This window comes from Acinonyx jubatus, chromosome E1 (genome assembly GCF_027475565.1).
Source record: "Acinonyx jubatus isolate Ajub_Pintada_27869175 chromosome E1, VMU_Ajub_asm_v1.0, whole genome shotgun sequence".
In the NCBI taxonomy this organism is placed as follows: Eukaryota; Metazoa; Chordata; class Mammalia; order Carnivora; family Felidae; genus Acinonyx; species Acinonyx jubatus.
Window position 1 is genome coordinate 10,133,927 of NC_069397.1, and position 14,469 is coordinate 10,148,395.

The 14,469-nt window shown below is 55.5% G+C and overlaps 1 protein-coding gene across 2 annotated transcripts; it reads left to right on the forward strand.

Moving 5' to 3' along the window:
- Window positions 1–5,334: 5,334 nt before the first annotated feature.
- On the forward strand, window positions 5,335–14,128 carry ALDH3A1 (aldehyde dehydrogenase 3 family member A1). 2 transcript variants are annotated; one of them, XM_027047429.2, is made up of 11 exons: window positions 5,335–5,475; window positions 7,761–7,927; window positions 9,290–9,521; window positions 10,010–10,095; window positions 10,315–10,523; window positions 11,106–11,223; window positions 11,937–12,078; window positions 12,683–12,849; window positions 13,142–13,241; window positions 13,679–13,809; window positions 13,912–14,128. In XM_027047429.2, exons 2-11 carry the CDS (start codon window positions 7,766–7,768, stop codon window positions 13,924–13,926), a joined length of 1,362 nt encoding a protein of 453 aa, XP_026903230.1. In that variant the 5' UTR covers window positions 5,335–5,475; window positions 7,761–7,765; the 3' UTR covers window positions 13,927–14,128. The 2 variants fall into 2 exon arrangements, with proteins under 2 accessions (XP_026903230.1, XP_053068188.1); XM_053212213.1 differs by lacking the exon at window positions 5,335–5,475 and adding an exon at window positions 7,411–7,488.
- The last annotated feature ends 341 nt before the right edge of the window (window positions 14,129–14,469 follow it).

A 14,469-nucleotide genomic window follows, 5' to 3' on the forward strand; every position in this document is an offset into this window, starting at 1 on the left:
TGTTTAGGTCAATGAACCATTCGGAGTTCATTTTTGTATATGATGTGAGGTAAGGGTTCAATTTCATTCTTTTGCATGGGGATGTCCAGTCATCCCAGCCCCATTTGTTAGAAAGACCCTTCTTTCTCATCAAATTGTCTTGGCACCCTCGTCAAAAAGCAATTGACCATAACTGTAAGGGTTTATTTCTGGACTCCTGGTTCTATTCCATAGATCTACATGTCTGTGCACTTTGGTACCTGCCAAGCATGAGTTCAAGCCCTGGTTCTGCCCCCTATGAGCTGTGACAGCCTGGACAAGGTTTTTGGCTTTTTTTTTTTTTTTTAACGTTTATTTATTTTTGAGACAGAGAGAGACAGAGCATGAACAGGGGAGGGGCAGAGAGAGAGGGAGACACAGAATCTGAAACAGGCTCCAGGCTCTGAGCTGTCAGCACAGACCCCAACGCGGGGCTCGAACTCACGGACTGTGAGATCATGACCTGAGCCGAAGTCAGACACTCAACCGACCAAGCCACCCAGGCGCCCCGATCGGCTTTTTTTTTTAACACTTTATTTTATTTTTTGAGAGACAGAGTATGAGCAGGGGAGGGCCAGAGAGAGAGAGGGAGACACAGAATCCAAAGCAGGCTCTGGGCTCTGAGCTGTCAGCACAGAGCCTGACACGGGTCTCGAACTCACGAATGCGAGATCATGACCTGAACTGAAGTTGGATGCTCAACCCACTGAGCCACCCAGGTGTCCCTGGAGGAGAGTTCTTATGAGCCTTTGTTCCCCCTTCTATAAAATAGGGATAATAACACCTTTCTTGTAGAATTATGATTAAAGGTATCATGCCCTCAGTCCATGGCATACACTAAGTGCTCAATAAATGGTAGCCATGGTGACCATAAGCAGCCTCAGGGCTGACATGACACTGGCCATTGTCTAATAATTTCATGTTTACCACTGAAACAGTTTATTTGCCCCTTAGAACAATTTCCCTTTTTTTTAGTTTATTTATTTATTGTGAGAGAGAAAGAGGAGGGGGAGGGGCAGAGAGAGAGGGAGAGAGAATCCCAAGCAGGTTCTACGCTCTCAGCACTGAGCCTGATGCTTGAACTCATCAACCATGAGATCATGACCTGAGCCGAAATCAGGAGTCAGATGCTTAACCAACTGAGCCACCCAGGTGTCACCCCAAGGTTCTTAGGCTGTCACCCTCACTCCTTGGCTACTTGAAAAATGTAAACCGAATTCTGTGTCATGAACCTATACAAGATCTCTTACATTCACATCATTGCCAGTTTTAATTATGAAATATAATTTTGCAAATATATATATGTACAAATAAATATATATTATAACATGTAACAGATGTTAAGCAGTAAGATATGATTTTCTTAAAAATTTTTTGTTAATGTTTACTTTTGATAGAGCGTGAGCAGGGGAGAAGCAGAGAGAGAGGGAGACACAGAATCCAAAGCAGGCTTCAGGCTCTGAGCTGTCAGCACAGAGCCTGACACAGGGCTTGAACTTGGGAACAGCGGGGTCATGACCTGAGCCAAAGTCAGATGCTTAACCGAATGAGCCACCCGGGCGCCCCTTCCCACCTGTTCTTAAAAAGAAAGTGGGTTTTCCCTCCCAAAAGCTATTCTAACCTAATTGCTCCTTGAAAGTTAAGCAATGTAACTTTTAAGCTGGTTTTCTCATTCATCCAAAAATGTTTTGCCAGCTTTAGGAGTGTTTGTTGAAAATCACCTTGCTAAAGGAGTGATAATTTCTCTCAATCTTTGCTTAGATCCTGCCCAGCCCCACCTGCTGATTTGGGATGGTTTGGTACATTGACCTGTTTCCATTATTTTCTAGGTCTTCCTATATGCCATTCACTGTGGATATGATATTGAAAAAAAGTTGAAACCGTTGCTTTCATGGAAATTTGAGTCTGTAGGGGGACAAGGAGCAAAGAAAAATAATCTGCAAATAATCACAGAAACAAATATGTGATTGCAAGTTGTGACAGGTTTCTGGGAGTAAGGAAGGTATTATTGGGGGATAGGGGTGGGTCAGAGCAGCTGAGGTCTGAACAGGAACAAGAGTTACCCTGGTGCAGAGTGGAAGGGGGAGTGTTCCAGGGAGAGAGACTATCATGTGCAAAGGCCCTGAGGCAGGAAATTGCGTGGCCCATTCAGGAACTGCCCATGGACTGGAATTCAGTGAAAATGTTGGAAACCGGTACAAAATGAGGCTGGTGAGGCATCCAGGAGTCAGACTGTGCAGGTCTCAAAGGCCAGGGAAGGTTTTTTTTTTTCCCTAAGAGTAGTAGAAAGCCACTGAAGGATGTCAATGGGGGGAAAATATGCTCAAGTCTTCATTGCCCAAGGGCCCTTTTGCCGATATTTGGAGAAGGGACCACAGAGAGGTGATCAGGGACTCAGGAAAACAAACAGGCGGCAGTGGCTCCAGAGAGAGAGAGAGAGAGAGAGAGAGTGTGTGTGTGTGTGTGTGTGACAATCTGGGCAAGTATGAGGCATTGGGATGGACCATCAGGGCAAAGATTAAAACCTTTAACCCTTAAAAACTAAAACCATGCATCTGCAACATTGTGACAACCCAAGCTTATGCCAGAACTGAAACTCTTCACTAACAAAAATCTAGAGATTTTGTCTTCCATGGATTTAAACAAGTTTCAAGGCTCCAGGACGAGGGCTGCTTTATATCTATCTATCTATCTATCTATCTATCTATCTATCTATCTCTTATTTATTTAAAGAGAGAGAGAGAGCACGAGCAGGGGAGGGGCAGAGAGAGAGGGAGAGAGAATCCCAAGCAGGCTCCACACTGTCAGCACAGAGCCAGACGCGGGGCTGGAACTCATGAACCGTGAGATCAGGACCTGAGCCGAAATCGAGAGTCTGAGCCACCCAGGCGCCCCAAAAGCTGCTACTTCCGACAAAGGCAACAGCTTCCAGCATTCACACGAAACTTTCCGTGTGCCAGGCCCCGTTCCCATCGTGCCACACGGTCATTGTTGTCTGCACTCGCTTTTTCCAGTCGCTTCCATGACTCTCCTCGGGGAGGTCAATTTCATGCTAAAAGATGAAGGAGGAAATGAGAGGGATGAAGGCGGCTTAGGGGCAACGAAAGCCGCAGAAGAGCCTCACGGAAGGCGGGTGGAGCCAAGGACCAGGAAGGGGGCGACCCGGGGGTGGGAGGGTGCTGGTGTCTCTGTTTCTTTTCCCCGCGCCGGTTTGCAGATGAGGAAACTGAGGCCCAGAGACATTGAATCACTTGTCTAAGGACATGCCCCTGGTGGTCAGCAATCCGGTGAACAGTGGAGCTGAAAAGCAGAGCTCGGCAGGGTGGGGGCCAGGGCGGTCAGGGAACTGGCAAGTGGACAAGCGGGCCGTCCGTCCAGGGAGCTGCTGTCGTGATGAATCAGCTCCAGCAGCCTTGGGCCTCGAAGCCTGCCCTCCACTCAGTATCCAGTTCCCGGGAGAGGCTGGGGGGACCCACGCTCCCCCTGGCGAGGCTGCAGCAGAGGGCGAAGGTGTCATCTGTAAAGATGATCTGGCGTCACCGCTGGAAAAGCAAGGGGAGGGTTCCGGGTCGGCACAAGAGGCCTGGTGTGCCCCCCTGGCCCTCCCCATCTCGGAGCACGCCCAACTTCTGCCCACCGCCTAGTGCAGGCTCCCCAGGCACCTGATCCGACTGGTGTTTCCTCCTGCCATTCTGGAAGGTTTCCCATTCTGTCGGTCTAGTTCGGGGTCTTGGAATTCCTTGCCTGCGTCCCTCCCACACACTGCGGCCTTCGGTCCGGACCTCATCAAGACTGTGCCCTATCCAGACGGATTCTCGGAAAACAAGGTCTGATTTTGATAAGCTGTGATGAGCTCCTTCGTGCCCACCGAACCCACAGCCTTCCCACAGCCCACAGGCCTCCACGAGTCCCCTGCCCCTGGAGCCCCGTCCATCCCCTCACCTCCTGGGGCAGCACCATACACATCACCACCGCTTATTATTAGCTGCAGGGGATGCATGACCTTGTTGACTGCCTCTGTGCCTTCGCTTTGGCTGTTCCACACCTTTTTGCTGTTCCTTGCTTGAATAGCCCTCATTTCAGCACAGATGCCATTTCCCTCCTGCGTCAGCTTCGTCTGAGGAGTCACGGTAAATGTCTTGTGCATCCAGTTGCTACAGTTGCCATACGGTTTTGAAATTTCCTGTTTTGCCCCATCATTCGGCAGGTATCTCTTGACCACCTACTGGGTGCCAGACATCATTCTAAGGTGCGAGGATGACGGCAGGGAGCAAACCAAATTCCAGCCGGAGGGCGGCAGGTAGCAAATGAAATAAGCGACAAATGAATAGCATGTCCGTGGGCAATAAACGCCCGGGAGAAAAATGAAATGGAGGAAGAAGACAGAAAGTGACAGGCTGGGCTGGTTACCGTTTTCCATGACACTTGAGCGGAGCTGTGTGTGGATGTCAAGGGAAGGGCCTCCTAGAGAGGGACAGGAGAGGAGCAGGACACCCTCAGGCCACCGTGGAGACCTCGTGTTTTCCTCTGAGCGAAAGGGGAAGCTGGGGCACCCGAATGCTGGCTGAAGAGGGGCCTGCAGGTGGGGAAGTTTGGCAGGAAGTGTGGTAAGGAGAGACCAAGAGTCTGCAGCAGCGGGAGAGGTAAGAGACGCGACAGTAGGTGACATCCACCTGATAAAGGTGCCCCTTTAGGTGGCACAGAGGACATGCCCAGCAAGCATCTGGCAAATGGCCGAGGGAGGGGCTTCTAGATTCCTTCCTTCGCAAGCATCTCTGGTTTCCTGGGCGACCACACGGTCATGATGGGTTCTTGGCATAGGCTCTGCTCTTCAACAGGAGGGCAGATCCGCGCATCAGTGGGGCCTCACGGAGAAAGTCCCCAGCCTGCGGTTCCTCGGGTGGGACACCTCTACCTCCAAGGGGCCCTGACACCTGTGCGCATGGGCGGAGAGGTGAGGGGGACAAGAACGTGCCCATGCACTGGTGCGTGTGGGGGTTGCTGCGTGCACGCACACTCACCATGACTCGTAGCTCCCCCTCTGCTGACCTTACATAACAGGGCAATTGGGACAATAGCCTCTGGCAATTGAATTTCGGAAATCTGGAAGAGGTGCATGCCAGGCTGAATCAATCAGGGCCCCCTTGCCCAGGGCAAACACAGAGGCTCCTTTTGAAGCTTGGATGTGCGCCCCACCCAAGCCTTCACAGACGCATTCTTGCATTTCAGAACAGAAAAAACATAAACAACCCAAGGCCTAATCCCCAAAGCTGGGGCTCATAGGAAGGAGAGGTCCGTTAGCTACAACCCCTATTTGAATACTGTTTTGTTCTTGTTACACAAACTTCCTGGGCAGGGACTCCCGGGCCACGTGGGCTGGAAGAAGGGTCCTTAAAAGTGTCCCCTCTAGGCTGCTCATTCCAGAAGCTCAAGGCGCTGGGAAAGGCTGTGTCAAAGGTAATCTCCCCTCCCTTCCTCCCACCCCGTTCTTTTTTTTTTTTTTCTTTTCCCTAGGTGAGAACACCTAGTGTCTTTCGGCCTCACTTTGCTCAGCTGTTAAATGGACTCCTAACAGTTCCTTCTTCCCCGGGGTGCTGCTGTGGAGTTTTGGTGAGGATCAAAGGGGAGGATTGAGGGGGAGCCATCCTCGGGGACGTCTGGGGGCAAAGTCGGCACAGGTGAGAAGGTGGCATGCGGAGATGTGCGAAGGCAGCTGGTCCCCGGAAAGGAGCTCCAGCTGCTCCCCTGTGTGCCAGGTGCAATGTTAGATGCCCTCCAGCTCCGTGAATCGCTAATAACTGAGAGGCAGCGCCATTAACGCTGTGCAGAGGGGGCTCCTTCCCAGAGACCACATGGTTCTGAGTGCTGGACCAAGTGCCCACCCCGTCTCACTCGCCCACTCCGCCCTGGACCGCCCGGCCTTGGGGGCCGCTGGCCAGAGGCTGATGCTCTGGTTTGACCACCTGAGGCTGGGGAGGGAAGCAGGACCTTCCTGCAAGGCTGTGTGGCTGGGGTCGTGGTCAGCAGGAGCGCCCTGGAGGCCAGCAGGGGCCCCTCCTCTCTGTGCAGAAGGCCTGGGGTGGGGCTCAGCACCGTGGAGAGGGGAGGCAGTGGGAGATCCCAGAAACCACCTGCTGGAATTCAAGCAGGATTACACACACACACACACACACAGAGCTATTTCCACTTTGCCAAAAAAAAATTATATATACCATATACACTACATATACCATATATGCATATATTTACATACATATATATGTATATATGTCAAACATATGCATATATAATATATATGGCATATATATATATATATTTTTTTTTGCAAAGTAGAAATAGTCTTATCATGGTTCTCTTCCTGTTATTAGCAGTTATGCAGTGTCTGAAAGAGGTGGGGTGTCTCTGGGAAGACGGAAAGGAATTGCTGAGGGAGAAGGGAGAAGGGACGCTTTTCTCTGTGCCCCTTTTGTTATCTTTTATTTCTTCCACCACGAGCATGTGTTACCTAGTCAAAAAGTTACAAAGCATTTTTAAAAACTGCAAGCTCATTGCAAAAGAAGTCAAACACCGCGGAAGATGGAAGCGAAGGTCACCGCTGATGTCACCCCCGTCTATGGTCGCCATGTTGGGAGCCACCCTTCTAGTCTTTTCTTGCGTGTTCAAGAGCACACACACACACACACACACACACGCACACACACGCACACGTGCATACCTAGTGTTCCTGCTGCCCTGCTCCCGGTTTTCTTTCTTATGCCTCGGGCCTGGGACACATCCGGCACAGACAGCCAGTGCCCTTATGAAGGTGCAGAAACATCTATTTTGCCTCCCTCCTAAATCCTGCACAAGGGGCCATCACCCAGGTGCTGTATGGCTCATTTCAGTCGCTGATGGACGTTTCGGATGTTTCCAGTATTTCTCCGTTACATAAAGACTTGATGACCTTTCTCATTCAGGTTTAGAAACGCTGTCCTTTCCATAGGCTCCTGAATGTGGACCTACACTCTCAAAGGGAAATAACGTTTTAAAGGCTTTTGCTTAGATGCAGCCGAACGGCCCCCAGAAGAACCAGCCCAGTGTGCCAGGACGGTTTCTCGCCCTGGTAGCAGGGATCCCCTCCACACATCCGTGTGCAACTAGGAGGCCCTGGGAGACGGGAGACTTCTTCTGGCGTGTGCCCTGTGTCTCACAGGTGTTGCGGGCACGCACTGGTTTAAAGGCCAAGGCTGGTTCCACCCGCAAGGCAGCCAATGCTTTTGCGAACAATCGCAGAGCCAGGAAGGTGGTGCTGGTATGCTGATGCTGGGCTTTCTTTAATCAGCTCGGGCGTGGAATCCCAACCCGGGCCAGCCAATCTAATCCGGAAAGTGGCGTGGCTGGGTAGCGGCGGTGGCGGGGCTTGAGAGATGCTAGGAAGGGCCTCCCCCACCTCTGCACTCCCCTCCCTCCGCACACTGCCAGGATCTCACCGTGAGCAGTTAGGGTCGCATGCCATTGCTTCCTGGCCCTCCGCTCAGATGCTTTGCGATCAGTTCAGGGGCCAGGGGGGCCAGACAGCTGGGCTAGGGAGCTGAGAAGGCAAAAGAATGCCGTTTCCCCAGCTCTCCTGGGGGATCGTTCTCTTCTTACAAAAGAAACGCGGCGGAGGAGCAATGAGGATGCTGCCTCTGCAGCCCCCAGGTCCTGGTGATGAGGGATGCGGCCGTCCTCCTCCCCGGCTCCAAGATGCTCTCTGTCCCCAGGCACCATGAGCAAAATCGGCGAAGTCGTGCAGCGGGCCAGGGCCGCCTTCAACTTGGGCAAGACGCGCCCGCTGCAGTTCCGGATCCAGCAGCTGGAGGCGCTGCGGCGCATGATCAAGGAGCACGAGAAGGACATCGCGGGCGCGCTGACAGCGGACCTCCACAGGGTGCGCCAGAGCGTGAGACTCCCCCCCCCTTTGTAGCCCTGTCCTGGGGACACGACACCCCGAACGCCGGGTCTCCTCATTCTCCCAGCCTTCAGCCCCACGCAGGGCCACCTGGGTTCCCCTAACCAGAGAGCATCCCAGCTTGGCGTCCCAGAGGGCCCTCCCTCCCCGTCCATCCCTCACCCTGAGCGAAATCAGACACCTCCAAATTCTCAACCCCTTCGCCTTGCTGCCCCCAAGTCGCCTGGCCCTGCCTCCACCCGTTCCATTTTTGCCTTGGAGGAGAGCAGAGTGACTCTCGAGCTCATGCCCCTCCTGTTTCACAGTCCTTTGTATTTTTTTTTAAACTTTTTTTTCTTTAAGTTTATTTATTTATTTTGAGAGAGACAGAGAGAGCAAGCAGGGGAGGGGCAGAAGATAAAGGGACAGAAGATCCGAAGCGGGCTTTGTGGTGACAGCAGAGAGCCGGATGCAGGGCTCGAACTCACAAACCCTGAGATCATGACTTGAGCTGAAATCAAGAGTCCCAGGCTTCACGGACTGAGCCACCCGGGCCCCCAATGCTGTATTTTTTAAATCTCTGGTTCCTCATCTTAAAACAAAAGCTTCACGACTTCTGCGTTGCTTCTCACAGCCAAAGTTCATGGAAGTGTTGTATTTTCCTGCTGGCTGCTCCTCCTTTCCCCTCACCCCTGCAGCATGGCTTCCTCCCCACCCACTCCAGGAGGATCCCTTGAAGGCTTGGCCTGCTCCCTCCCTCCCCTGCTGAGAGGTTCTCCTGGATTTTTTCCTTTCTTTGGCAGCCTTTAACCTATACCCATTTCTTCAAGGTGGCCTTCTTAGGGTTCAAGTCTCATTTTAATCTATAAGCATTCCTGGACCCTCCTCAGCTCGCTTCCCGCCGCCTCCCCCCCCCCCCCCCCATTAATGAAATCACCCAGGTCTGAGGTCCTCTTAGGCACCATGAATTTGGCATGTGCAAACTGCCCGGGCCCTCCACACTGTCAGAAAGGGGCCCTCTCAGACCCTGCCAGTGGCAAATCCTCAGCTCTGCCCGCAGCCCCACTGTGCCTTCGGTGGCCCGGACCCCTGGCCTGGGGAGCACACAGTAAACAGCCCCATCACCCTGGCAGCTGAACATGCCAGGCTGTGTCCAATGTGCCCACCCAGCATGTGAAGTACTAAAAATGCTCCCATTTTCGAGATCTGGAGACTGAGGTTAGGACAGGGTGGGCAGCTCGTTCAGGGTCACACGTCTAGGGCCCAGTGAGCCAGGACCACAGGCAGCCCCGGTGACTCCCTGAGCAGAGGCCTGGCTGCACGGCCCTGGATCTCTGACCGCCCCCCCCTCCGCCACCGCAGAATGAGTGGAACGCCTACTACGAGGAGGTGGTGTATGTCCTGGAAGAGATCGAACACGTGATCAAGAAGCTCCCTGAGTGGGCTGCGGATGAGCCCGTGGAGAAGACTCCGCAGACCCAGCAGGATGAGTGTTACATCCACTCGGAGCCCCTGGGCGTGGTCCTCATCATCGGCACCTGGAACTATCCCTTCACTGTCACGGTCCAGCCCATGGTGGGCGCCATCGCTGCAGGTACTCAGGCTCTGTCTCGGAGAGGGCGTCAGGAGGGATCACTGTCCCAGCCCAGTGGAGCCAGAGATGGGGTGGAGCTGGGGCTCAGGGAGTGGTTTGATGGGTCTGAATTTCCCCAGAGGCTTCAGGGAGCAAACTCTTTAGCCGGCCCCCCTGGTGCCCCAAGCCCGGCCTGGCTCAGAAGTGACCGCGGCCCACCCCTTTCTGCCGGCCATGTATGCAGGGCCGGATGGCTCTCAGCTTAGATACATCTGGGCTCACCAGTCCCACCAGTTGGGACCAGCTCTGCTCTCCCATCAGGGCCCAGGCCCTTCCCTCCCTTCTCTTCCCCCTCCTCCCGCATCTGAACTCCGCAGAGGGCGGATGGTGCAGCTTCTGTGGGCGCCTGCCCTCTGCTCTTCTGTCCGTTCCGCCAAGGACGCAGAGAACGGAGGGGCTCCCGGCGTGGTCACTGGGAGGGCAGGGCCCTGACTCTGCGTGCTCTGCAGGGAACGCGGTGGTCATCAAGCCCTCAGAGCTGAGTGAGAATATGGCGAACCTGCTGGCCACCGTCATCCCTCAGTACCTGGACAGGGTGAGGTGCTCCCCAGGTCTTTGGGGGTTGAGAAATAGTGAATTTTTGCAGCAAGGGGCTAAGCCTGGGGTTGGGGCCAATGACAGCCGGCCTCTCCCATTGAGGTGAATGGAGTCCCGGGATCAGGAGAGGGGGCTCTGTTTGGTGATGGCCGGGTGGGCAGGGCGAGGAGGAAGTGTTGTGGTCTTTTCTGAGGCCCGCCTTCTCCTTGCACGGAAGGATCTGTACCCGGTGATCAATGGGGGCATCTCTGAGACCACAGAGGTCCTCAAGGAGAGATTTGACCACATCCTATACACCGGGAACACCGCTGTGGGCAAGATCATCATGATGGCCGCAGCCAAGCACCTGACCCCCATCACCCTGGAGCTAGGGGGCAAGAACCCTTGCTATGTGGACAAGGACTGTGATCTGGATGTCGCCTGCAGGTGAGTGGCCATTCTGGCTGCCCCCCAGCTCACACAGACCACAGTTCTGCCGTGAGGGACACAGACATCGTCCCTGCCCTCACGGTGTCTGCGGTCTTGGGTGGGAGCTGGGGGTGGGGGTGGGGTACCATACCCACAAAAGAGGTGCAAGGCAGTCTGGGAAGGCTTCCAGCAGGAAAGAGGTCGAGCCAGTATCCTTTCACATCCCACGTGCGTGGCCTTCCAGGGTGTGGGGACCCCGAGCAGAGATAACACCTGGCCATGCAGGGCTCAAGGGCATGGACAGAGAGGCACAAAGGTTGCCCACCCCAGACGTCTCCCAGAAACCCCCCACCAGTCATTGATGAGATTAGCACGTGTGATGCCATCGGCCCCTGTAAACACATTCAGGGACATGCGTCTGCTCAGTCCAGTGTCTAGAAACCAGTGGGACGTTAGGGAGCCTCTGGCTTCTGGGTACCTGAGAGCTCTCCCCCAGTGCTCAGCCCCTCCTACCTTGACCCTGAGATAATAGAATAAGATGTTTGTCCGAGGGAGCCTCCCATGCCTCCCGGGACGCAATCTAATCTGGAATTTTCACAGACGCATCGCCTGGGGGAAATTCATGAACAGTGGCCAGACTTGTGTGGGCCCGGACTACATCCTCTGTGACCCCTCCATCCAGAACCAAATTGTGGAGAAGCTCAAAAAGTCCCTGAAAGTGAGTGTTGGTCCCTGGGGCTGAGTGAGAAGCTGCAAGGCAGTGAGGTGGGTCTAGACTTTAGAACACACTGGATTTTTTTTTTTTTTCCTGGTCATCAAAATAATCCACACTCATTGTAAATAATTTGGGAAAGGTTATAAAAGGGGGTGCCTGGGTGGCTCAGTCGGTTAAGCGTCCACCTTCGGCTCAGGTCACGATCTTGAGGTTCGTGGGTTCGAGGCCCGCGTCAGGCTCCACGCTGACAGCTCGGAGCCTGGAGCCTGCTTGGGATTCTGTGTCTCCCTCTCTCTCTGTCCCTCCCCCGATCACGTTCTGTGTGTCTCTCTCTGAAAAAGAAACGTTAAAAGAAAGTTTTCAGAAAAGGTTATAAAGGAATGAAATGTAAAGAAACAAAAGCTCCAGCTAGAAACCCACCGCCTCGACAATCACTGCCGCCGTCCTGGTACGTCCCACACTCTTCCTTTCCGTGAAGACACACATTCGCTCTTCTGACAACGTCCACACAACTGTGCACAGATTTCTTTCAAATAATGCTGTCTCGCAGCTGTTCATACGCCGTGAAAGTTTGAAGCACTGCAGGTGTCATGACAGCTCAGCAGTCCTGGGCTAGATGGTGCCCCTGGGTGCTCCCAGGCCAAGGTCGCCCGTCAGCCAATGGCCATGATGAGGGTCCACGTCCTCACCTGAAACCTGTCACCTCTTGTCCGCAGGAGTTCTACGGGGAGGATGCCAAGAAGTCCCGTGACTACGGAAGGATCATTAACTCCCGGCACTTCCAGAGGGTGATGGGCCTGATGGAGGGTCAGAAAGTCGCCTATGGAGGCACTGGGGACGCGGCCACCCGATACATCGGTGTGTGTGCTCGCCCTTGGTGTGTGTGTGCGTGCCCGCTGCCAGGGTCCCCGCGGGTGGACAGCTATCCTTGAGGAGCAGACGCGATCCAGTGGGCCTGGCGGGGGAGGGGGTCGGGGGGATGCTCCGGGAGTCTCGGCAGGCAGGGACTGGGCACAACTCCTGGGAAGCCTATCCCCAGCCCAGAAGCCCTCTGCCCACCAGGCCCAGGCGGCATCAGCAGGGGGTCTGAACGGCAAGGCCCCAAGAGTAACAAGTACCCAGCTGGAGGGGCCCCCGGTGCCCAGGCTTGAAGGTCACCCGATGCGACCCCGCTCGGCCCCCAGCTTGTCGGAGACTGAAGGGCTCTGGCAGGGGCTCAGGTGGCCAGCGGGGCACAGTGCCCGCCCGCTCCAGATGTGGACCCTGGGTTTCCCCCACGTGTAGGTTAATCCACAGTTCTCTCCTTGGTCTGCTGTGATGGAGCCCAGGCAGGGGTAGGGGGGGCTCACCCACGCCCCACCCGAATCCTGTACAGGAATTGAAGGAAGAAGCTAGGTGCCTGGGCTTGCAGGGCAGGTGGGGGCCTCTGCACCTGCTGACTCTCGCTTGTTTCCTGTCCCAGCCCCCACCATCCTCACAGACGTGGACCCCCAGTCCCAGGTGATGCAGGAGGAGATCTTTGGGCCCGTGATGCCCATTGTGTGTGTGCGCAGCCTGGAGGAGGCCATCCAGTTCATCAACCAACGGGAGAAGCCCCTGGCCCTCTATGTGTTCTCTCTAAATGACAAGGTAGGCCTGGGGTGCCCTCCTCCAAGGGTCCTGGGGGGGGGTCCCGACACAGCACTCGCGTGAACAGGATCCAGGGGTCCATGGACCCAGGTTCAAATCCCAGCGTCACTGCTTACCGCTGTGTGATCTTGGGCAAGTCACTTAACCTTTCGGAGCCTCTTTGTCCGCCGCTCTGAAACCAGTCCATCGACTTGACCCCCAAGGCTCTGGGATGTGCCCAGACAGAGTGGGGAGGGGCCTGGGGGGTCCGGGAAGGAGACTGAAGCGGGGGTGGGGCCGGCTGCTGTTGCAGGTGATTAAGAAGATGATTTCGGAGACCTCGAGTGGCGGCGTGACAGCCAACGACGTCGTTGTCCACAACTCTGTGCACTCCCTGCCTTACGGGGGTGTGGGTGAGTCTGGGGCTGAGCTCACTGCCTGCCTGCCCCCTCCAGGTGTCCCCCCTCCACAGCCCTAGGTTGGGAGTTCAGGAGGGACCAGAGCAGCCCTGGGCCTCAGACCCCCACTAACCTCTCCTGTGTGGGCCTCTGGCTCCGGCCGGCACATCCATCAGCCATGTTCGACCTTGAGACCCTAGAGGGTCCTAAGGGTCACCTGGTACACCAGTCCTGCTTCAGGGAGGCCCTGAGAGAGGGGACATGGCCCGGAGGTCCCACAGCTGAAACAACTCTTCTGAGCACCTTCTGTTGTCCCCAGCGTGGACGTGTCCCTTGGGGCATCCGCCAGGGATCGGCCACCCCTGGGAGGCTCAGAGAAAGGGCACGTGAGGCTTGTCGGCAGGGTCTGGGGGTCTCAGGCCACCGGGGGCTGAGCCAGCTCCTCCCCGCAGGGAACAGCGGCATGGGGTCCTACCACGGCAAGAAGAGCTTTGAGACCTTTTCCCACCGACGCTCTTGCCTGGTGCGGCCTCTGCTGAACGATGAGTCCCTCAAAGCCAGATACCCCCCAAGCCTGGCCAAGGTGAGAGGTGGGGGCGGAGGCGGTCGGGGAGACTCGGCTGCTGGGAGCCCCTGGGCCCGCACAGGACACGGGCCTCACTGCCCCCTGGTGTCCTCTTCGCAGATGACCCGTCACTGAAGTGCTGCACCTGGCTGGCCTCCCCGCGCCGCACCCCTGCCCCTCTGTCCAGCCCTGGAAGAATTGCTCCCGGAGCCCCCCTCTTGCTCCCCTGAGGATCACTGCATGCCCCCACTCCCATCTGGGCCCCGGGCCTCACTTCCCCAAGTCCCCGCCCCCTCGCTGGACACGTAGAGAGACCAATAAAAGTTCCCCAGCCGGACCAAGGAGTGTGTGCGCCTGCTTCCTGTGCAGCCCCCGCATCCTCCCCGGTCCCGTGCCCCTGCCCCAGCCAGTCCTCATCCCGACTTGCACTGAAGGCCTCCCCAAAGTCCCGCGTTGGCTCCCAGAGCCCCGAGGCAGGAGCCAGTGGTGTCCTGGAGCCATTTATCCTGCATCTCGACTTGGGGAGTGAGCTCCGTTTCTGGTGTATCCAGCGAAGGGGTGACCGAGGGGGCTGTCTTGATGGCAAGTGGCTCGGAAACTGGAGGCCAAAGTGCTCCTCTCACATTGGGTTTGGCACCCAGGGCAGGGGTCCCTCGGTGAGACCATGCAGGGGTCAAC